At 44.8% G+C, this 24,001-nt stretch overlaps 1 protein-coding gene across 3 annotated transcripts in view; it reads right to left on the reverse strand.

Moving 5' to 3' along the window:
- DHRSX (dehydrogenase/reductase X-linked) overlaps positions 1-24,001 on the reverse strand; it is a 412,879-nt gene that overhangs the window by 75,702 nt on the left and 313,176 nt on the right. For all 3 annotated transcript variants that reach the window (XM_088451655.1, XM_088451654.1, XM_088451656.1), the window contains one exon: positions 16,763-16,970. In XM_088451655.1, coding sequence (XP_088307781.1) covers positions 16,763-16,970 — 208 coding nt within the window. The remainder of the gene's footprint in view (positions 1-16,762; positions 16,971-24,001) is intronic.

Raw genomic sequence — 24,001 nt, forward strand, 5'->3', positions numbered from 1 at the left:
GGCTCCTTTCCTGCAGCGCCGCGATAGCCGGAGGTTGGAGTTCTCTCCTGAACTCCAGCTTCTGGCTCTCCCCATGCGCACTATGGGTGAGACATCACGACATCTCTCCCATAGTTCCGAGGAGCAGCATTAAGGTAAGTGTTTTATTTTTTTGTACAAGCGGCACTACAGGGGCATTACTATGGGGGGATTACTACTGTATATGGGTACTACTACAGGGGCATTACTATGGGGGTACTACTACAGAGGCATTACTATGGGGGTATTACTACTGTATATGGGCACTACTACAGGGGCATTACTATGGGGGCACTACGACAGGGGCATTACTATGGGGGTATTACTACTGTATATGGGCACTACTACAGGGGCATTACTATGGGAGCACTACTACAGGGGCATTACTATGGGAGTATTACTACTGTATATGGGTGTGATACCCCTAAAGTGATTACTATGCAGTTCATATATGTACACTATATGGAGTTGGTTCCTCACGTAATAAATAGAAAATATGTCTGCACATTGAGACAAAAGTTGATATATTTACACTGCATTGTTGTGCGTACATTTTGCCCCGTTGGACTGTGAAAACTGCCCACTTATAAGTGCCCTCCCCCATCACAGTGGGAAAATTGGAGTAGCCTGCTCTTTGGGTTGTACCGGCAGGTGGGCATGCGGCCAGGAGCGGGACATTCCAGCTGCAACATAGGGGATACTTGAAATCCCTCTGGACTTTCATAGGTGGCCAGTGCCTAGAGCGGCGCGTGCGGTCAGCGGGAAAGTGACCAGCACGGGACCGCTCCTATAAAAGTAACTCCCGCGGGTGCTGCTGGGGGAAGCGGCCTGAAGCAGTGAGCCGGTAGGAGTACCTTGCGTGACGGAACTCTTACCTCAGAGCCGGCGGTGGTCATAGTCGCGGCAGATGCCTGGCTGTGACATCCGGTACTCTGAACAGCCTTGGGTCACATGAGAGCTGTCAGAGCGAGAGGCTGGATTTACCCCGAGCGTGCTGAGGAAAGCGGCTGCCGGGACTGGAGCTGGCAGTGAGGAGAGCCGCAGGTGACTGTAGAGCCCAGAGCTCTGAAGGGACTGGACGGCAGAGGAGGAAGTGAGGTGGAGCTCCCTGCCGGTGTATTTCCTTTGATCAGCGCTGCTTGGGAGGCGGATCGGGGGAGTGGAGTCCGGGCGGAACCTCTCAGACTGGCCCACCCGTCGGTGTGTCAAGGAGAAGAGCTTCAAGTGCAGAGGTGGAGCAGTGACTACCAAATCCACCCAGGTCTGTAAGCATCCTCCCCTCTGAGACAGGACTCAGGGACAGACAGTAGCCAGCACTAGGGAACTATACACCCATAGAGAAAAAGTCTGCAGAGACTGTGTTTAAAGCTGCACTGTTGGATATTCGTTCTCAACTCCTTACTAGGTCTACTTGTACAACACAGATCAGTAACCAAATTTAGTTATATCTGCGATGGCAGCAATCTATCTGTGAGGACAACTTGTATAGTGACAGTTTGCTCCATAGGGAGAATATAGTGTACCCACCATTAATATTGAGTGCAAACCTCATCAGCTCGCCATAAGAGAACAGCAGAGACTGTGCAAGTAAAGGAGCAACAGTACTCCCAGTTTGCATGAAGGGAGTGTAGCCAGAAAGGATTATCACAATTAATCATAAGTGAGCGTGATCCGATACAAATTAGCAACTTGCTAAGGAACAGTATTACAGTAAACCTTGTATCCAAGTCAGCCAGCCACCTTATCCAGCAAAAAGGCAGAGAGGAATACAATCTGAATAATAATACTTATCCTATTCTATAAATATGCTTAACCTTGTACAAAAAGTGACAGTCTATTAGAAAGGCCACTTTATCCCAGCCTCCAGTAAGCTAGCACTCAACCCGGGCAACGGCATAGAAACCCTAAACTAATAGCCAATTATCTCTTACATGCGGAGATAGGACTAGAGACTAGTTTAATATTTTCGGGTGCACCTGATATTAGTAGGACATTTGGTCTGGATCAAACTACTGTACAGAAGGTTGATGTTTTATGTTCAATTGTTGTTAACCAGTTGATCCCACAGGAGGAGTGCACAACACAGTTCCAGTTTAATAAAAGAAACGGATCAGAATGTATTTTATTCTCTTTAAAAAGTGTCAATCCTATTGTATTAAAATGTTTTATTGTACTGTTCTTGTGAAGAATTGCCTTTCCATTTGTATACTGTAAAATAAATGCTTTTTGTGGGTACTTCCTTTTACCTTTATCTAATCTTCATCACCCGGAAGGTAGAGAATTAATCAGAACTGAGGAACTGGTAAGGAAATATCTGCAACAGCACACACTCGAACAGTACACCCTTAGTGGGGTATTACATGGGCATTACTATTGGGGCACTACTACAGGGGCATTACTATGGTAGTATTACTACTGTATATGGGCACTACTACATGGGCATTACTATGGGGGCACTTCTACAGGGGCATTACTATGGGGGGATTACTACTGTATATGGGTACTACTACAGGGGCATTACTATGGGGGCACTACTACAGTGGCATTACTACTGTATATGGGCACTACTACAGGGGCATTTCTATGGGGGCACTACGACAGGGGCATTACTATGGGGGTATTACTACTGTATATGGGCACTACTACAGGGGCATTACTATGGGAGCACTACTACAGGGGCATTACTATGGGAGTATTACTACTGTATATGGGCACTACTACATGGGCATTACTATGGGGGCACTACTACAGGGGCATTACTATGGGAGTATTACTACTGTATATGGGCACTACTACATGGGCATTGCTATGGAGGCACTACTACAGGGGCATTACTATGGGAGTATTACTACTGTATATGGGCACTACTACATGGGCATTACTATGGGGGCACTACTACAGGGGCATTACTATGGGGGTATTACTACTGTATATGGCACTACTACAGGGGCATTACTATGGGGGTATTACTACTGTATATGGGCACTACTACAGGGGCATTACTATGGGCACTACTAAGGGAGCACTACCATAGGGGCATTACTATGGGGGTATTACTACTGTATATTGGCACTACTATGGGGGTATTACTACTGTATATGGGCACTACTACAGGGGCATTACTATGTACGTACAGTATATATGTACTGTATACATATATGTATGTATATATATGTGTGTATATATAGTTATGTATGTGTATATATATATATATATATATATATATATACATACATACACACAAAGTTGTGTATTTTGGAATATTTGCATATCATAATGAAATATCTTGGGAATGGGACCCCAATATACACACATAATGCATTTATGTGTTATATACACCTTATACACACAGCCTGCAGGTAATTTTAAACAATGTTTTCAATAATTTTGTGGCTCTAGCAAAGTTTGTGTAGAGAAATGAAATCCATTCATGTTTCATATAAACCTTATACACACAGCCTGAAGGTAATTTTATACAATATTTTTAATAATTTGTGCCTTAGACAAAGTTTGTGTACATTGAACCATCAAGAATCAAAGGTTTCATTATCTCAGTCATGCCAAAATTATTCCGTATTTTGGAATAGTCCGTATTTTGGAATATTTGGATATGGGAGACTCAACCTGTATATGTATAGATATATATATATATATATATATATGTGTGTGTGTTTGTGTGTGTGTGTGTGTGTGTGTGTACAGGTAGGGGGCACCAGTCAAAATTTTGCACCAAATTGGCTAGGGCCGACTCTGTATGCGCCTCTTGAGAATTTTTCACTTTCTGGTAGAAAAATTACCTAGGAAAATGCATTTAACTGTTTAAAACTAAGGGGCATATTCAATTGGCCGCGATAAGCCATTGTTGGCGAAACAGTTTCGCCAATGAAGTCATTTCACCAGGTGAAAACTTATCTCCGTATTTAATTCCAAAGACTTTTCACGTACGCGGCAAGTCAATGTATTGGTATAGGCGAAAAAGATTCACCTATGAAACCAGTCAGAAAAAAGTGCAGAACTGCAGGTTTGGGGTGCAAAGGTGGGGAAACCACCCTGCACCCTTTGTACAGGTCCCCAAAGGATACTTGCGACAAAAAAATCCTAAACAAGTTTGAAGAACACCCCAAAAAAATACATTGAAAAAGGGGGCAAAAAAGTTTGGGTACAAACTTAAAAACTAGCGAAATAAGGACCTCATTCAGAGGCGCTCGCAAAAAGCGAGCGCTCGCACTGAATGAGGGTGGACGCTTTTTTTTTTAAAACCGGCCTCCTGGCCGCTCGCTAAGCTGTGGGTGACCACCCACAGCTTTTGCGAGCGGCCAGGTGATGGTCGCGATTATCGCGACCATCGGGCTTGCGACGAAACCCTTGTGCACCTGACTGTATCATCAAATGATAAATTGTGCAATAGAACAGGAAGCTCACTACTGACATCACGAGTGATGTCAGTAGGGCCGCCCACAAACGGCAGGCGTTCCTTCAGGAATGCCTCCGTTTGACCAGCCACTCCCCTCCCCGCTTACAAAATGGGGCGAGCTGTCAATCAACATTGACAGCCGCCCCGTTTGTAGCTAGCTCCGGTGCACGCGCAATGCCCCACCATCGAGTCGCTTGCGAGCGCATAGCACTTGCGAGCGGGTCGGAATGAGGCCCTTTTGAGGGGTCTGCAAGTATGGGGGAGGTGTTTTTTTTATTGCAGGTGCTTGGTGAAGGTGCGTTTTTCACGTTTTTTTCACTTTTGCATTTTTTAAACATGTTTGCACCCATTTTCATGTACCCCAACTTTGCTGGGACTAGTTATTTTCTGCAAAAAAACCTGCTAAATGCTATTCTCTATCACTTGTGCAAAGACGCTAATTAGAAGCTATTGAGAGCATTTAAGTACCCCAAATACCTTCAGTAGGGCTATTCGGGGGCATCTACATTGATCCCCAATGTTAGTGCATCTTTTGGGGGGTGTCAGGATGATTTCCCCAAATCTGACAGCACTTTTCGCCAGGTCCCTTATTTGCATCCTTTGGAATTGAATAGGGCGAAAAGTGGGGCCGCGCACGAAAAGTTTTCCGCTCCAAAACACGCGATGTTGGCGAAAACTACGGCAGGCAAAACCTTTCAGACTTTTTGCGGCTAACTGAATATGCCCCTAAGAGTAACGCAAATAACAGTTGTATTTTGTTTTCAAATAAACAGCACCCGATAAGAGACAGCGGATGGGACATGACTGCATTAGGATGCTTGTCATGGTTCTGCTTTGGTCGCTCTGTGAGCAAGGATAATCCTGGTTGCTAAGGCAGAAGACATTATTTCCCCTGTAGGTGGAGCTTGATGGTGTAGGAGAGAGGAGATTGAGTGTCATGATGTCTGAGGTCTGTGTAGCATATAAAAGGAAAAGGCATGCTCTCCTCCACCTCTTTCCATACTTACCTACTTTTGAAAGAACATTTCAGGGAGATTGTGAAAGCAACACCTATGAGTGCACGTTAAAGTCGGCGTGTACTGCTAAATCTGAGAGGAGTGTCATAAAATGTACTTAAATCCAAATGTAAATGAACACCAAAGCAGTCAGTAAGATCTACTGTATTTGTTGATGAAAACACACTGATACTTTTCAGAAAATGCCTTTAGCCATAGGGATCATTGTGCCTTATAACCAATGCAAGGAAATTATACTAATCATCCCATTTGAATATATATATATATATATATATTATATATATATATTTTTTCTATTTACATTAAACAGCTTCATGATTGGGGTAAGGTGAAATCAGGAAGAGTACTAGACTCTTCAGGGAGTTAGGGACATTGCTACTATTTCAGGGGGGAACGGTATGATTTACCGCCGGCTGCATGGCATCCCGACATCGGCAGCCCAGCAGGGGTGAAGATCCCGACAGCTAAAAAAGTTAAGTACCCCTAACCCTCTCCCCCCCTAACCCTCCCTTAGGGGTGCCTAAACATAAACCCCCCCCACCCCCCTGTGCCTAAACCTAACCTCCCTCTAAGTGCCTAAACCTAACCCCCCCTTCCCCGCTGCCTAAACCCAACCCTCCCGGGGGTGTGCCTAACCCTAAGGTTCCCACGTGAGCCCCTATCCTAACCCCCACCCCGCGTCTGTCCGTGCCCGGCTTACCTTCGTTTAACCCTTGCCGGGATTAGACATCCGGGAAGCCAGCGGTCGGGATTCCGTCCGTCGGCTTCCCGACTGCTTCCCTTTCAGGGAGTCTCCCTGACAATCAGGGAGAGTTGGCAAGTATGTATCTTTCCATGAAAGCACATATAGCCTCTAGTACTGTAGGTGATTTATTTTCTGTGCCTGTCAACACAGGATAGGAGTCGTTGCTACCATGGTCATTGCCAGGAAGTGGTAAATCCATTTCTCAAAATATGGCAAGGTTTGCCGACTTGACTTCTGCAAGGGGTTTTATCCTACTATAGACTACTATAGGTGTGACCTCCAACAAGATGGAGTCCAAAGGGTGCAAAGATTCCAGTCACCAATAAACATATCTCTGGTTCCCAGAAGAAAACACAAGTTGTAAATGTCAGGAGATAGGGAGAGGCAGGCGATATGCAATTATGCGTCAAATGTTGTTATTGGCTGTTGTACTAATCAGGCATGGGCGAGACCGCAGTACCTGTTTCAAGATGCGAAGGGAACCAAGGTGGCATATTGAGAGAATAGGAACGGGATAGTGGCAGCTCCAAATAACAATTGGCTTATGGTCCCTGCAACATCGTCAGTGACAGACTGTGACCAACAACAAGGTCAAACACTACGTACATCTGGCACTGCTGGCACAACATGGGGGGTCACATTTATTAGCAAAGTTCATCAAATCTGTATATAGACTTGAACCATGAGTTGAGTCAAGATCTATGGGAGATAGTCAAGGAAAACTAAGAACCAGGTAGCACAGTGGCAGAATGGTTGGCTTTTCTACCTCACAGTACTGCCACCATGGTTTGATTCCAACCAGGGCTTTGTGTGTGGAATTTGCATGTTCTCCCAATCTTTGCGTGTTTCCTCCGAGTACTCTGTTTTACTCCCTTAATCCAAAATCATACTAACAGGTTAACTGGCTTCTGACAAAATATAACCCTAATGTATATGTGTGCACTTGTGTTAGGGAATATAGATTGTAAGCTACACTGGGACAGGAAGTGTTGTAAATTACTAAATATATCATTCATTAATAAAAAAATAAATAGCTGTCAGTAAATCCACTTCAGTAAATCATCGGGATGCAGCTATGACAGAAAACAACACAAAGACCTAATGTAAAATGGTGCTCCAACAAATCAGCTCTTTACTGTCATTTTTAAAACACATGACCGTTAGGTGCTGATTGGTTGGAACACCATTTAAGATTAGCAAAAAGTGGTAACAAGAACATCACTCATGGATAAATCTGGGCCTTAAGGGGCCTATCCATTACCCGACTTTGTGAACAATCCGACCAAAACCAGGAGGTTTTGGTTGCATTGTTCACAAAGTCGGGTAATGGATAGCCGGCAAGGACCAGCGATGCGCGTGCACGCTGGGTCCTTGCTGTCCCCGACTGTCTACTGAACATGCCCGTCAACCTGATGATGCTTGTCAGGTTCGGCATGTTCAGAGACAGGAGGTCGGGCTCCTTCACTAAATGACGTTCAGTGTGGGCACCGCACTTCAGCGACCTGAAGGTCTGAACGCTAGACATTCAGGTCGCATATTGGATACCCCCCTTTGTTTTTAAAAAAATAACACATTTGCCTTTAATATGTACAAACAGACACCTATACAAAATAAAAGTACTAATTAAAGGCCTGATTCAGCAAGGATCGCAGTTGCTAATATGCACGCAATCGCTCGATTGTTGCGCACTGCACATGCGTTCGTATCGCAGGGTGCGTGCGTGAACCAGCCGCTGTGATTGCAGAGTGATTGACAGGAAGTGCCGTTTGTGGGTGCTGATGGGGGGTGGTCGGGCAAATGCAGGCGTGCAAGTGCGTTTCAACGGCGTTGCAGGGGCGTATATCAAGTAGCCACTGCGATACCATACGCAGTCTGAGGCCTCATAGCATGAGCTGATATTAGCAGTTCCTGAGTGAGGTCTGACCTGCCTTAACTGTGTGTACGGGTCCGATGTTACCGATTATTTTGCTATGTTGCCAAAGTATACGGATGTGTGTAAGGGGAAGTGGGTGTCCTTATGTTAGGCTGTGATCGCAATGTGAATGCTATTGCTTGCATATCACCGCTTATATTAGCAACTACGTTGCGTGCGTATTAGCAGAATAGTGATCCTTGCTGAATCAGGCCCTAAGTTCAGATAAATAAAAACATCCATTGTATTCCTCTTCAAAAGATCAAATAAGAAATTGTGTTGCAGACCATTTGTAAATATCAATGTAATAATATGCATACTAATAATAAAATAGTATCCATGGTTGGGATTCAGATGAATTAAGCTAATTAAAAATTATTGTCATAATTATTATCAGTAAATTTTTATGTAGCAGAGGTAGAGCACCCACAAGTGATTCACCTCCTGACAAGTGCCAATGCGTCTTTGTAGTGATCAGCATGAATACTGTGTGCCCATACTGAACCTTGGGAACGTTTCCCTGCTCCCCCAACCTCTGCTCCCCCTAAGGGCCTGATTCAGAGACGCATGTTATGCAGATATGAGCGCAGTTGGACGATGTTTTATGCGCATGCGTCTGAGGGCCACTGCGCATGCGTCAGGATTGTTACCACACTGAGACGCAGAACAAATTTGGACGCAGGGAGTATGGCATTTAGTAGGTGTACCTGGGAGATAACAGAGGGGTGGCTAGGAAGATGCGGGCGAGTCACTGACAGCAGCTGCGTCTGAGGACACGCAACCGTTCGCACAGGAAGCCATACTGAGACAGAGAAATTGCACCTGCCATAGGACTGGTTCAAGTTTCTGTGGTGCATCCAATGTGCGTACTGAGATAAATTTCCACAGGTACCAGACATGTCTGAAGAAACTGGCCACGGTATTAGCATAGAGACGCATACTCAGGTGCGGCTAAAGAAGACACAGCCATGGCCGCTTCTGGTGCAACTCAGAATGAGGCCCTAAGTGTGAGTAGTCATAAGTGCAAATTTGCCCCCAGTTGTCATGGGGATGATTACATAAGAATCATGGCAGTAGAAAACAAATGTAGCTTGCAGGGGGAAGAAGGGACAAATTACGTTTATGTCCAACTCTATATGAACCCCAATATGGACTGTGCCGTGCACTTAATTCTTACAAAATTATAACTTTATTTGCTAACAAGAACCCATACAGGATTATGCATATATGTCTAAACTAACTTTGCCAAATAACAAGTTAAACACATAAAAGCTGTTTTTCAAAATTCTAAGAAGCCAAATGTCTTCTTGTGCTTTTTCCACAGCTGGACTCACTTGAGTAAGCAGAACAGATCAATCAGAAGAATAGGATCTAAACAGTATGCTCAGGAGGCAGAGCTCTGAAATATTGATTCATTCATCGATCTGTGCAGATGACAGCATTACTTAATACCTTTATACACAAATGTTACAATATTTTTGTTCCCCAAAGCTCTTACATGTGAAATTACCATCAAAAGCACAGTCAACAAGATTGATGTAATCTCGGTTAACTTTCAATGCCCCTTATTTCCTCAATGAATTTCAGACCATCTCGTAATCCTTTGCTGCTGAGGCACATTACCCCAGTGGTAATCGAAAACAAGACCTTCAGTTTTCAAACTATTTTTAGATAAAGGTAAAATAGCTTTTTAGAAATTTTACGTACAGTATTCTGAGTAGACTTTTTCCTTTGCAATGACAAACGTGTAAAAGAAATAGAATATGTGCTTTCATTATTAGATGACTTTAATAATCAATCTTTTAATGAATACAATACATAGTCTAGAATAAGACGGTACGGGTTGAGTCTCCCATATCCAAATATTCCGAAATACAGAATATTTTTAGCATGTCTGACATAGTGAAACCTTTGCTTTTTGATGGTTCAATGTACACAAACTTTTTTTTTATGGCACAAAATTATTAAAAATAAAGTATAAAAATACCTTCAGGCTTTGTGTATAAGGTGTATTGGAAACATAAATGAATTTCATGTATGTACACAAACTTTGTTTGAGCCACAAAATTATTGAAAATATAGTATAAAATGACCTTCAGCCTAATGCTGGGCATACACTGCCAGATAAAATGTCTGTCAGACCGACAGACATTTTATCTGGCTGGCTGCCAGCCGCAGATGTCCGCGGCATACACTGTGAGAGAAATCTCACAGTGTATAGCCCGACATCCGCGCTCCGCCCCCGGGGGAGGAGACATTTCCCTGTTCCTTCCGTAGGAAGGAACACAGGAAATGTCTATCTGTCGGCCGCGCTGGGCATACACTGCCCGATGCGGCCGACAGTTTCCCGGGTAAATATCGCATCGGACGGGCATGCTGGACAATCCAGCATGCCCGACCGAGCAATATTTAACCCTCGGTCGCCCGCATACACGCTGCAATTATCGCGGCGATCCGCCGATATCGTGCGGATCGTCCCGATAATTGCAGAGTATATGGCCAGCATAAGTGTATAAGATGTATATGAAACATAAATGTTTCTGTGTTTACATTTGGGTCCCATTCTCAAGATATTTCATTATGGTATACAATTATTCAAAAATACGGAATATACTGATATCCAAAAAAACCCTGGTCCCAAGCAAGGGTACAAGTTTCTACTGTTGGTGGCCGGATACTACATTTGAGACAAAATAACAGCGCTTTCAGGGCATGGAATGGTACTTCTGCCCTCGCACGATGTTACGTCCGGGTCCAGTAGCTGAAGGGGATCTAGGCACAACCACTGAGACATGGCCTTATTTACCAATCTCAGAAAAAATGCTGCTGCTCCTCCCCGCCACTTCCAGTCCTATTATACGTTCTCATTCGTCTTCTGTCCCAGCATAGTGGCTTCGGCGGATGCGTACATATCACAACTAATGATGATATAATTTTTATTAGGGTCCAATTTTATATATATACTGTAGATATGTCTCAGGATTGTGCACTGCTAGCAGTGGAGATCTGTGGTAATAAACCCGCTTAAGAGAAGCATGTGTACAAGGATTTTGTAGATCCCTCCCCTAGTAATGCTGCTTGATCCTTCTCGCCTCCTACTTTAGGTACATGCAGGTAACCCGGAAACATACAGCAAGTAGCAACAGCTAACAATAGAGTTGTTGTCATTACTGGGACAGTCTCTTATCGCAGGTGCTCTCTTAGCATGACTGTAATGACAAATAACTCCTAAAAAGCATCTCTTTTCATGATGAACAGTGGCAATAGCAGAGGTAACTTTAAAGATAGGAAAAGTATTACTGCATAAATAGACTAATTAGAAACTTATAACACTGGATCTTATCATAGCGTGCCTTCTTATAACATTCCTGAGCTATATGCTCAGTTGTTATGAGTTGTTTTAGTGATTACATACATCTCCTACAAACTAATGCGAAGTGACATTTATTTCCACAGCGTTCGCAAGGTCACCAGCTGAGATAGGTGATTATAGTAGTAACAAACACAACAGAGCACATTACCCTTTCTTATGCCAGGAGCTATTACTGGGCATACCATATTCTGCAGCGCAGCTAGAACTGACAATTTTTCATGCAATGTATTCTCCTCAACAGTTTAAAACAACTTGTAAGCATTGTGCACTACTGTGCTGTATTGGATGCCGCAAAATGTAACACACAACAGCAATAGCCAACAAAAAAATTGAAAATTTTCATATATTCGATTTTGAAACAATTAACCCATGTGTTATGATGACTGGTGCAAATGGGTGTGGTATGGGGATGTAATTAACATTTCGGCGGTCGGGATACTGGCGCTCAGAACATCGGCGCCAGAATCCCATCCGTCGGCATCCCAACGGTAAGTATTAGGGTTAGGTTTAGGGTTAGGCACTAGGGGGAGGTTTAGGATGCGGAGGGGGGAGGGTTAGGGTTAGGTTGCAGGAGGGAGGGTTCGGGTTAGGCTGATGGGGGGGTTTAAGTGTTAGAACAAGTTGGGTCGAGATTCTGACTGTCGGGATGCAACCGTCAGTATTCTGACCCAACCCGTATTATGTTAGGTTGACAGTTCTCATGCCGATATACATAAGGTCAACATGAGAATGTTTACACTGTCAATATGGATGACATGTTGATATTATATAATGTCCACCTAATGTCCCAGGTGGCCTAGAAGTCACTTACCTGGTCGCGGCAGCAGCGGCGTCTCCAGCATCATCTTCCGGGTCCAGGGGGTCATGTGATCAGCAGTTCCGACGCAGAGGTGTGTCTCAGCATCAGCACCTCAGCTGGTGGGTAATTTACCCCAAACCCTCCTCCTAGTGCCTAACACTAAACTCCCCCAAAGTAGCCTACTCCTAACCTCCTACTTGTACCTTACCCTAACCTTCAAGGCAGTGCCTAATCTTAACTGTCGACATTCTGAAAATGTCTACATTTCACATGGTGAAATTTCAGATGTCGACATTCTTAGGATGGCGCCTGCCAAAATGTGGAACCATGTCGACTTTCTAGTGTCGACCTTGTGGTGTCAACCATGTGACTGTGTAATGTGCAAACAAAACTTTTTCTTACAAGAACCATATAAACAAATTCCCTAATCTAATAATGCCAGCAGAGATGCCCAATTTTGGAAGAAAAAGTTGTAGAATAATATTGGGGCTGAATCTGAATTGTACGCTTGGAAAGAAATACATACCTTTGCTCATATTAAACATCAGCCGCATCTATGTGGCCGCTCCTCCACGTGTTCGACATTTATGGAGCCACCGGAATATCAAAATAAAATGTGATTGTTTAGCTGCAAACTTAATTGCCTTGTACTTAGATGTCATGTTACCATCACAATACCATCAAATTTCCTATGGACTAATGGCAGTTAATCCTAAAGCAGTTGTTAGGAGTGGTCTTGGTGATTATATACAATTTCCCAGCACTAGTGTCAATTTTAAACAAGCTAGATGTGGCATGATTAATTGTATTGCTGTGTGTGTGTATAAGAACTATATAAAGCCCCTGACCTGCATGTGATATATAATGCAGTAGCGCACGCAGGTGGGTTTCTGAGTACTCAGAAACCCCCCCTGACCATCCAAATGTTTTTTTCAGGGACAGAGGCAGCCTTGTCTCCGTCTCTGGCTGTAACCATGGTGGCCACACAGACCGGAGAATGCTCTGGGGGCGGACCCGGCCGCTGCTGCAATTTCTATTTGCCGGGTGCCCGCTGCGAAGTATATCAGCGGCGCACCCGGCTGTTCTGACTGCTGTGAGGGTTGTGTTTAGATGCCCTTCAGTAGGTACATCTATGGAAGGGGGTCTATCCACAACCCTGCTGTGAGCTCTGCATCCTCCGGCTCCCGCGTGGCACACTAGCCCGAATGGCGTCCCTCCAGTGTTTCAACTGACTCCCACACTGCATACAAGGGGTCGATGAGCTGTTTGGTGCCGCGCAGGAAGGCTGAATGGACGAGAGGCATCATGTCATGTACTGTAGGTCTCTCTCTTGTTATTGTTGGCCGGGTAGGTGGTATGTGTGTATGTGATATGTATGTATGTGTGCGTGTTGTATTGAAGTCTCAGGGAGGAGGGGGGGGGAGGGGATGTGTGATGTGTGTGTGTGAGAAGGGTGGGATATAGAAATATAAAATACAGTATGGTAGTATTAATATAAAATACAGGTCATCACGGCCACCCAGCAGCAGCAGCCCGGCAAATAGGGTGTGTGTAACTATGCTATGTGTATGTATGCTGTGTGTGTGTGTTTGTAAGTACGTTGGGTGTGTATGTTATGTGTGTGTATCTATGCTGTGTGTGTGTGTGTGCGTGTCTCTCACACAAACACACATATATACTATATATATATATATATATATAAACACAATATATCTATATATACTATACAGTGATCGCGGTGAGTGACAAAATATGTGGGTCCCAGGGACCCTCCACTTTAAAAAAAATGGGACCCTTCCTGACCGTTTCTGGGCCCCATCATAATTTATGCTTTAGAGCTCCCTATATAACTCTCAGACCTCCCCTAACCTCTTACAAATGATGCCACACAGCCATGCCCGGCCTTTACACATTATGCCGCACATTAATGCCTTTTACACATTATGCCACACAGTAATGCCCAGTCTTTACACATTTTTGCCACACAGCCATGCCCGATCTTTAAACATTAGACCGCACATTAATGCCACGCAGTAATGCCACTTACAAATGATGCCACACAGCTATCCCCGGCCTTCACATATTATGCTGCACATTAATGCCCTGTAGTCCCTCTATGCATTGCCCCCAGTAGATGACCTCCTATGCATTGCCACTAGCAGTAGTCCGCCTATGCATTACCCCCAGTAGTAATCCCCCTATGAATTTACCCCAGTAGTCATCCCCCCTCTGCAGTGCCCCCGTAGTCATCCCCCCTCTGCATTGCCCCCAGTAGTCCCCCCCCTCTACAGTGCCCCAGTAGTAATCCCCCCTCTGCAGTGCCCCCAGTAGTAATCCCCCTATGCTTTGCCCCAGTAGTAATCCCCCCTCTGCAGTGCCCCCAGTAGTAATCCACCCTCTGCAGTGCCCTCAATAGTTGACCCCCTATGCACTGCCCCACCTATTTAACCTTTAGTGACCTGGGCCTAATGCCCAGGTCACTCACCTATTTATGGGGCAAATACCTTAATTTGGGCCTAATGCCCCCTATGTAGCCTGGGCCTTGTGCCCACCTATATACCAACAGGCCTATTGTCTGAATTTATGCCACGGGCCCAGCGCCCGACAACCCTGGTGGTCTAGGGAGGGGTAAATAATGGTGGTCCAAGGCCGCCTACCCGCATGGTGGAAGAGGCTGCCCACCCCTGCAGTCCTCTTCGGTCCTCAGCTTCATACTTCTGCCGCTGGCCCATCCTGGCCAGCGGCACCGCCTCTTCCTTTCTTCCCTCTTGATTACGCCGTCTTCTGGCCTCTTGCGCGGCCGCCGGAGCTGTTGCCGCGACACTCTTCAGGGGGTCTTCTCTCCTCCTCTGCGCCGTCGGTACTGAAGTTTCCCTCACAGCCGCGTCTAATTCAAGACACCGCGAGTGGGTGGGGCTATGACACGGCGAGCCGCGATTGGCTCGTTGCGTCTGCCTCCTATTGGCTGCTGGACTGCGAGCCATGTTCGGCTCGCGGCCAGTGCCAAACAACCACCGCCGACCGCCGCTACTTGGCTTCCGGGCAGTGAGCTCCGCTTAGCTTGTGCCCGGAGCCAAGCTTCTCCCGCCGCCACCAGGTACCCGCCGCAGTGGCTTACCCGGCGCTGGGAACAAACACACTGTCCCAGCGCCGGGCATGGATGCTGTGCCGATGCTGGGATCAGACACTTGATCCCAGCACTGCTTTCCACAGCAGCAGCCAATGAGAGTCTGATTGACTCTCATTGGCTGCTCTAACAGACAGCGTTGTGTCTGTTACTGCAGGGGGATGAGCTGTGCTGCAGCCAGCTGTCAGGGATTGGCCACAGCACAGAGCGTCCCCGGGGACCCGGTAACTTTAAAAAAGTGGGTCCCCAGTGCGCGACATCGGGTAAAATACGCGCTATAGCGCGTATTTGCGAACACTGCTATTTAATATATATATATATATATATATAAATATATATATATATATATATATATATGGAAACACCCCCCCTTAAAAATCTTGCGTTTGCCCCTGTAGGGGGTAATATGATTGGGAGTAGTGGACAAGTTGTCCATAGTAACAAATCAGCTTGTACCTATCATTTTATAAAATGTACTTGAGAAATGCTAGCTAGAAGTTCCTATGGACAACTTCTCCAGTGGTAAGCACTTTCATAGTGGAAAACGTCACAGGCTCCTGATTTAAGCTGGTGTCACACGTTATATGTTTCTTGTCAGAAATGTACAGTGTACTTAGGTTTCAGTAGTGACAAACAACTCTGTAAAGGAAAACCATGCCTGTCTACTCTCCTTAAAAGTACAGGAAACTGATGATTTTTTGAGAACTACAACCTATCCACTTCTGCAGTGACGTGCCAGGGCCATGATGATGCAAATTCACTGCAAATCATATTATAATACCCCGCGGTGAAATGATGATACAATTCTCTGCACCAGGCCCCTGGCAGGTGCCGCTGAAGAGGAGTCTCACAAAGCTGTCAACAATGAGCACAGTTCACAGCTAAAGCACAAAGCGGCTGAGACACAGCACAAAACCTTCTTATGAGGTGCTGTGATGGATGTCTATATTTATGCCAGGGTCCCTAGGGTTTCAAACTCATGTATATACACACAAATATACAAGTGTTGCATATCAAAGTAATCAGCATCCCATTGCGACTAAGATGCCATTCGGGCGAAAAAGAGGCATTAATACACCCGCACTAGAAGAGTCACACAGAACCTGGCACACCAAGAGGGGCTGTTTGGTGTGACTGCAGCAAAAATGTATGAGGTCACATCTGTAGTGTGTACACAGTCTAATAGTATTATGAAAGTTTGGTGTGGATAATATAACTGGCATACATAGAGACAGGTGCTGTGGAGCACAATTAGTCTGAATACCTGTTGTTCCATCTGTACTTAATACATTAGTTAATCATAAATACACGTAATTGTTATTTAATGGTAGTTTTATAAGCTTTTTAGTTTATTTCACCTGTTTTGTAGATCATCAAAGTTCAAATGTCCAGCAAAACTGGTGGCTGAAGAGACTGTGATGACACGAGCATTGCAATCTTGTGTTCCAGAACCCCGCATAGTGTCTAACAGAAGATTTGTCAGTAAGAAATGCCCTAAGTAATTCAATCCAAAGTGTTCCTCAAAACCGTCTTGGGTTCTTCGCTCTGGCACCAGCATTACACCAGCTACAATAACAGAAAATACAACAGACATTTAGGCAGTAGAATTATGTCTAATTACACTGCAAACTAATTTCCACAAATGTTGACAAAAATTATAGTAAATACAAACTTAAATAGAAAACACATAACCATCTACTACTATACTTTCAGCAACACATACATATTTGTACAATATACATCCCTGAGTATTTTTGCTGTAAAAAACTGTTTATGTGTTTATGTACAGAATATCTATTTGAAATGTTGTTATTGATTGTTATTATAGAAACATAAAACAATTTGGTACATTTTTTAAATTTTGAAACTAAAGCTAATTCAGGTTCAAATATTTATTATACTCAAAGCAGGATATGGTAAGGTTAAAAATATATCATTGTTAAAACTGGAATTTAGATTGGAGTCAAACATGTTGTTTTTGGACAACATACTTTATTACTGTATGTCTCTAGGTATCACCAAACATGATTACACACACCAGACTTTTATAATCTTCCAGCTCACTTGTGCATGCCCCACTCCCAGCTATTCATGTTTTCCCCCTCCTCCACCTAGCTTACCTGTGTCCCCTCACTCCTACCAGCTCACCTGTGAGTCCCCCACCACCCCTAGCTGACCTGTGTGTACCTTCACCCCCACCAGCTCACCTGTGAGTCCCCCACCACCCCTAGCTGACCTGTGTGTACCCTCACCCCCACCAGCTCACCTGTGAGTCCCCCACCACCCCTAGCTGACCTGTGTGTACCCTCACCCCTACCAGCTCACCTATGAGTCCCCCACCACCCCTAGCTGACGTGTGTACTCCACCACCAGCTTTTTACACCCAGTTGTAAATTGTATCAATGTATTATGTTATGTTTTTTATTGCACCAATTTTTATGGTACCAATTTTGATTGTACCAATTCATGTTGCTATGTTCTAGATAGACTATGGACCTGATTCAGACCCGTTCGCTATATGCGTGCGCTCGCAAGCGGCCCGATGTTCTGCGTACGCGCATGCGCACGCTTCGTTCTGCGCGTGCGCAAACTACTCACTGTGATCGCATATCACCCGCTCGCCCAGCAAAGGCAGCCCAGGGTAATGAGTGACAGGAGAGGCCGTTTGTGGGTGGTAACAGGGGCAGGACACTAATAATTGGGGTTGGAGATGCGAACACAGGCGTGCCCAGGTGTTTCAACTCCGTTTTAGAGGCGTGCATAATTAACAGGCAGTGTCATTGTACACGTCACTTGCCATTTTTTTACACTGATTTCCTCGCAATGCTTGCGGTAGGGTATAGCTACCTCAAGCACTGCCTTCACATCCGATGGTGCTCGCTGTACCAATGTTTTAATACACTTCCTGGAGATGACGTGTTGCTGGTGGGAGACTCTACCTGTGCGATTGGGCGTACGCATACACAAAGTGGCACGCTAAGACATGGTGGGAGTGCTTATGCCTTGGCGAGCGATCACTTCCCGTAGCGTCACTTTGAAAAATTTGCATACGCATCTAGTGAGCGTACGCAGATAGCGACCGGGTCTGAATCAGGCCCTAACTTCCTTGAGAAGAAATCCCTGAAATAGATGATTCTATGTTCTTTTTTATACCCAGTGCATTATTCATACTATCTAATTTTCTAAAAGTGTCCCGCATAATATGTCCTTTTTCATTTTATTACTATTCCTAATATTATATTCATATGATATTTTATGGATTATATAATGGAAACATTGTATTATTGTATTTTTATATACATTTTTATATGCATGCATATGTTTTTATATCTGCTTATATGTATAAATGAATAATTTCATGAATTCATTTTAGAGATAATGCTGTGCTGCATATTTTTTATTAGTTCATGAGTCCTATTTAACTCTACAGATCACTAGCCAGCCTCTGACAAAGTCCTAGTGACGAAATGCATGGCCTGGTGATCTGTCTTTCTGTGGTTAGTGCTCTGGTGAAGAGATCCTGGAGACGTTCAGGACGCCAGCCGGGAGCACCTTTCCATTACTCTGCTGTCAAACTCTGCGGTGGATAACTGCTTGTTGTGGTAAGCACGCTCTGCTTGTTTTTACTTGCCAATACATTTTATCTTGTTAATGCACGATGTGGCTCCCACGCATTCTTCTGTTTTGTTTTTAGATACTTCCCGACTGGATTCGGGTAATTACGGGGAAGACGCCGGGCTAAAATCTTACGGTGGCCAGTGCTGTGATACGTGTACGGGACATTCTGCTGCTATATATTGGCTAAACAGACTTTCACTTGTTGTGCAAGTGGAATTCAGACAGATGTCTTTGGGTTATTCGTCAAAATCTGCTCACTGACATTATATATATATATATATTAGGGATGTGCAGGCTCGGATAGGTTCGAGTTTGCACGTGGAGTTCGGATTTTTCCCTCCAAAAAAACGGAACTCAGAACGAGGCTAAACGTCATCTTACATGGACGAACATCATCATTCCTGGTCTTTTGTCCAGGAATGATGATGTTCGTCCATGTAAGATGACGTTTTGCCTCGTTCTGAGTTCCGTTTTTTTGGAGGGAAAAATCCGAACTCCACGTGCAAACTCGAACCTATCCGAGCCTGCACATCCCTAATATATATATATATGGCACTCTTATAGACCTGAGCTCACGAGAAGCTTGCCAGGGTGTTCACCATGGGGAATTGAGCCCCCTCCACACATACCATAAGAAGAAGGCGGCACTCCCGAACATATACCTTGCAGCAGCTGCGGGTTGTAGACCTGTGATGAGGATGACCACTCCCCCTAGCAACAAAATGCCGTGATTAGTGGGTCAAGCAGGAGGGGGCGGAGCTAAATAATGCGATTCTAATGGAATCACGTCATATTGGCTCCGCCTCCTCTCGATTGACCCGCGAATCATGGCATTTTGCCAGGAGGGGGCGGGGCTTAAGAAGATGGTGCCTGCTCTCCAGTCTGTCAGGGGGGGTTTCTGGGAACTCAGAACCCACCCCCCTGCGTGCACTAGTGTGACCTGTGTGTGCCCCCTCACCCCCACCAGCTTACCTGTGTCCCTGTCACACCCCAGTTCACCAATGTGTCCCCCCACTATCAGCTTGCCAGTGTGTCCCCCCATTCCCACCAGCTCACCTGTGAATCCCCCACCACTACCAGCTCACCTGTGTGTCCCCTCACCCTCTGGGCCTGATTCGCAGTGGTGGTAATATGCAAATGCTAGTTTCAGCCTTTATCATGTACACTAATGTGCACTGGACTGTGCAACCCTGAGACGTTCACTGTAAATGCCTGTGGACAGTGCAAATCTACCGGTGGTTCCAAATATTCCTCAATCGGCGTACCACTGCGTCCACCATTGACACTTGCACCAGCCTATGGCTGTCGCAGAGTCTTCTTCTGAACTCCATCCTCTGTGAATGCAACTCTGCATTTGGGAATGCAGACATGTTCACTGACTCACCCATGACACTCTTATAACATGCTCATGAGATGCCGTTTTATTGCATTCGCTTTAGGTCACCTCCCAGACACCACCCAGGAACGCCCATGGTTTTGTCTTGCCATATCTAATTACTAGTACTTCTGTATGCAACAGCAGACTATGGGCCTGATTCAGACTCGCAAGTGGGTCGATGTTGTGCACTGCGCATGCGCACGACGGCGGGAGCTCCGTCGTGCGCATGCGCCAGACGCGACGAGCGAAGGACTTTCCTTCGCTCGTTGTGTCTGATCAAAGGGGGCATGCTGTCGATGTTGATTGACAGCACGCCCCCTTTGGTGGGCGTGCCGGGGGCGTGCCTCCCTGACGGGGGCGTTCCCAAGGGAACGCCTACCGTCAGAAGCCGGCCCACTGACATCACTAGTGATGTCAGTGGGAGTGATTTTGGCTCTGATAGAGCCAAAATCACTCCGGGCCTTGCGGTTGAAAACCTCAACCGCAGGCTCCGGCTCGCAGTGGCGATGGTCGCGATGGTCAAGACCATCGCGGCCATCAAACTGCATGCTCGTATAGGCTGTGGGTGGTGACCCACAGCTATACGAGCGTCCAGGAGGACGCTCCATAATTATGGAGGGCGGCCCTCATTCAGAGCGTGCGCTCTGCTCAGAGCGTACGGCTCTGGATGAGGGCCTATGTGCACACTCTGGAGAATGCATGCATCATAGTGGTTTACAGGACTTTTAGCGCATGCGTAGTAGTAAATAATAGCTCAACTGCGCAAACAATAATGGCATTGCGTACTTCTCTGAGTTAGAGGAAATAACAAAATAGGCAATCACCTTCTATGTGAATGATAATGTAATAAACTGAAAATATTACAAAATTGTGTTATAACTGCAGCTTCAAAACCAGTGTGGGGAATACAAATAACACACAGGACAAAGAAACCAAGAGGACTATTCACTAAGCCTTGGAGAGAGATAAAATTGAGAAAGATAAGTACCAGCTAATCAGCTCCTGTCATTTTTCAAACACAGCCTGTAAACTTAACGGTTAAGAACTGATTGGCTGGGACTTATCTTTCTTCATTTTATATCTCTCCAAGGCCTAGTGTATAGACCCCAATGTAATTAAGACGTATGATTTACACATTTATTAAGTATTAAATGTACATATAAAAAATCATTTGTTGCCATAAAAAGTAAATAATTCACAACAATTAATAACATATATAAACATGTATAAAATGATCCTGGAGTCAGTAGTGTTATGGAGAAAGACTTTACTAAGCTGTGTTAGGAGATAAAGTGAACGATGATAAGGTACCAGCCAATCAGCTTCTAACTGCCATGTCACAGACTGTGTTTGAAAAATGGCAGTTAGGAGCTGATTGGCTGGTACCTTATCACCGTTCACTTTATCTCCTAACACAGCCCAATAAATAGACCTCTTTCTCTTAATGCAAAGCAATAATACTGAGTGCTGTTATGCTGATGGCATAGAATAGAGATCTATGGGCCTGATTCACTATGGATTGCTATTGCGATGGCACCTGTGATTACGCACACAGGTCTGCTGCATAAATATGCTAATTAATGCAATTGCAAAACCGTTACACAGCCAGCATAGAGACACCCACTACCGCTATCTCACATCCGTAATACCTTGCAGTCCTGCGTATACATCGGGAACATCGAGAAACATTGACCCCTCACGCAGAATTACAGTAGGTCTGTCCTTACTCAGAAATTGCTAACCTCATCACACACTGGGCCTGATTCAGAGCCGGACGCTATTTGCGCTCGCTCGTTCAGAAAAAGGGGCCGGCTATTTAAATTGAGCGCTCGCTATTTTGAAAAGACGCCCCCTGGCCGCTCGCATCATACGTCATCTCCGCTATTTATTAGATTAATCGAGTACATCGAAAGGCGTCTGAACTGCTTCAATCACGAATGTAGATGAGACTGATAAGGGTACAGTTACTCATAGTACAGTGCTAAAAATCACAATATCCGCAACACAGAGCTTTTCAAGTTTTAATTATTATGTTATTAGATAGTGCACCACTTACAGGTAATCTCTCTCTTTGCCTACTGTTAGCTGGGTACCGGCTCCTCAATTATTTCAGCTACAGTATAGAGGAGAATATACAAAGAATCAAAACTAGGCGCAACAATATTTTAATAACTGTCCAACGAATAAATCTACATATAAATAAAAGCAGCCACCCAGTAGGCACATCTGAATTACCAATTGAGACTTAATACATAACCAGCATGATAATACAGTATATCACAGGGGGCACTCATAGATTGTTACAGGACACATAGGGCCTGATTCAGAGCCGGACGCTATTTGCGCTCTCTCGTTCAGAAAAAGGGGCCGGCTATTTAAATTGAGCGCTCGCTCTTTGCGGTCTGTTGACGCCTCTATGTCTGAGCGAGCGAACAAAACATGCGCTCGCTATTTTGTAAAGACGCCCCCTGGCCGCTCACATCCTACGTCATCTCCGCTATTTATTAGATTAATCGAGTACATCGAAAGGCATCTGAACTGCTCGCAGTGCTTGTGGTTGGATTTTCCTACCGCAATCATGCGAACAGTTCAGGCTAAGAGACAACCAAGTGACGTGGCCGATGACACTGCTTTGTTAATTATGCACACCCCTAAAACGCCTGTTTTGACCGTTTGGCACGCCTGCGTTCGGATCTCCACTCCCCGTTTTCAAGCACCTTCCCCTGTTACCACCCACAAACACCTCACCCTGTCACTCAAATTAGCAGGCACTCGCAATTTTGCAAACACACGTTTTCCGACTGCACTGACTGGTTGGCGCATGTGTATTATGACCCATACGCATGCGCAGATGTGCGAACATCGCTCGGAGCGAACGAGCGGCCGCTTACGAGCGGCTCTGAATCAGGCCCACAGTGAGTACTCAAGATGTATATGCCGTGGCTAATTTATGAATGGTCAAGTAATGGCATTCAAATGGACAGGCACTCATTGGTTTCCCCAACCACTCCCCTGTCACCACCCCCAACCTCCTGTCACTCTGCACACGCATGCACAGTATGCACCATCAGCCAATCTTGGAATCTTTATGTTTGTTTAAGAGTACATGCATATGTGCATATATATTATTTATACAATGTTTCATTTATTTTTTTGAAATGTAAGTTTTAATTATATGTGATAGCAATTCCATTCTCAGAGAAGACCATCTACTATGAACTTTGTTGTGAAAAGAAAATATCCTCACAGGTAACGTATATATGCTCTTTAGGCTGGATTTATTTAATTTGCCTAACTAAACCATATTGCCTCTGGTTTCCATGTCCTCCCCCTCGACAACAGTTGCACACCATAGCCTCAACTCCACTATATTCCATCTGACAGAGCCCATAGGTAATACATTTATATTATCCAGATTAGGTTTAAAAATACATACGTAAGATTTGTATTGTACATTGGTCAATGTTGGTCTCTGGAATACTCTCTTGTGTAAATTGGTCTCCAAAATGATCTCTGTATTGTATTCCGGCCTCTGGAAACCATTATTTTATTGTATAACAGTACTATGCATTTTATGATGGTATTTGGAATGTTCTCTGTA

The sequence above is a fragment of the Taudactylus pleione genome, unplaced genomic scaffold (assembly GCF_031769625.1).
Source record: "Taudactylus pleione unplaced genomic scaffold, aTauple2 ptg000026l, whole genome shotgun sequence".
NCBI lineage: Eukaryota > Metazoa > Chordata > Amphibia > Anura > Myobatrachidae > Taudactylus > Taudactylus pleione.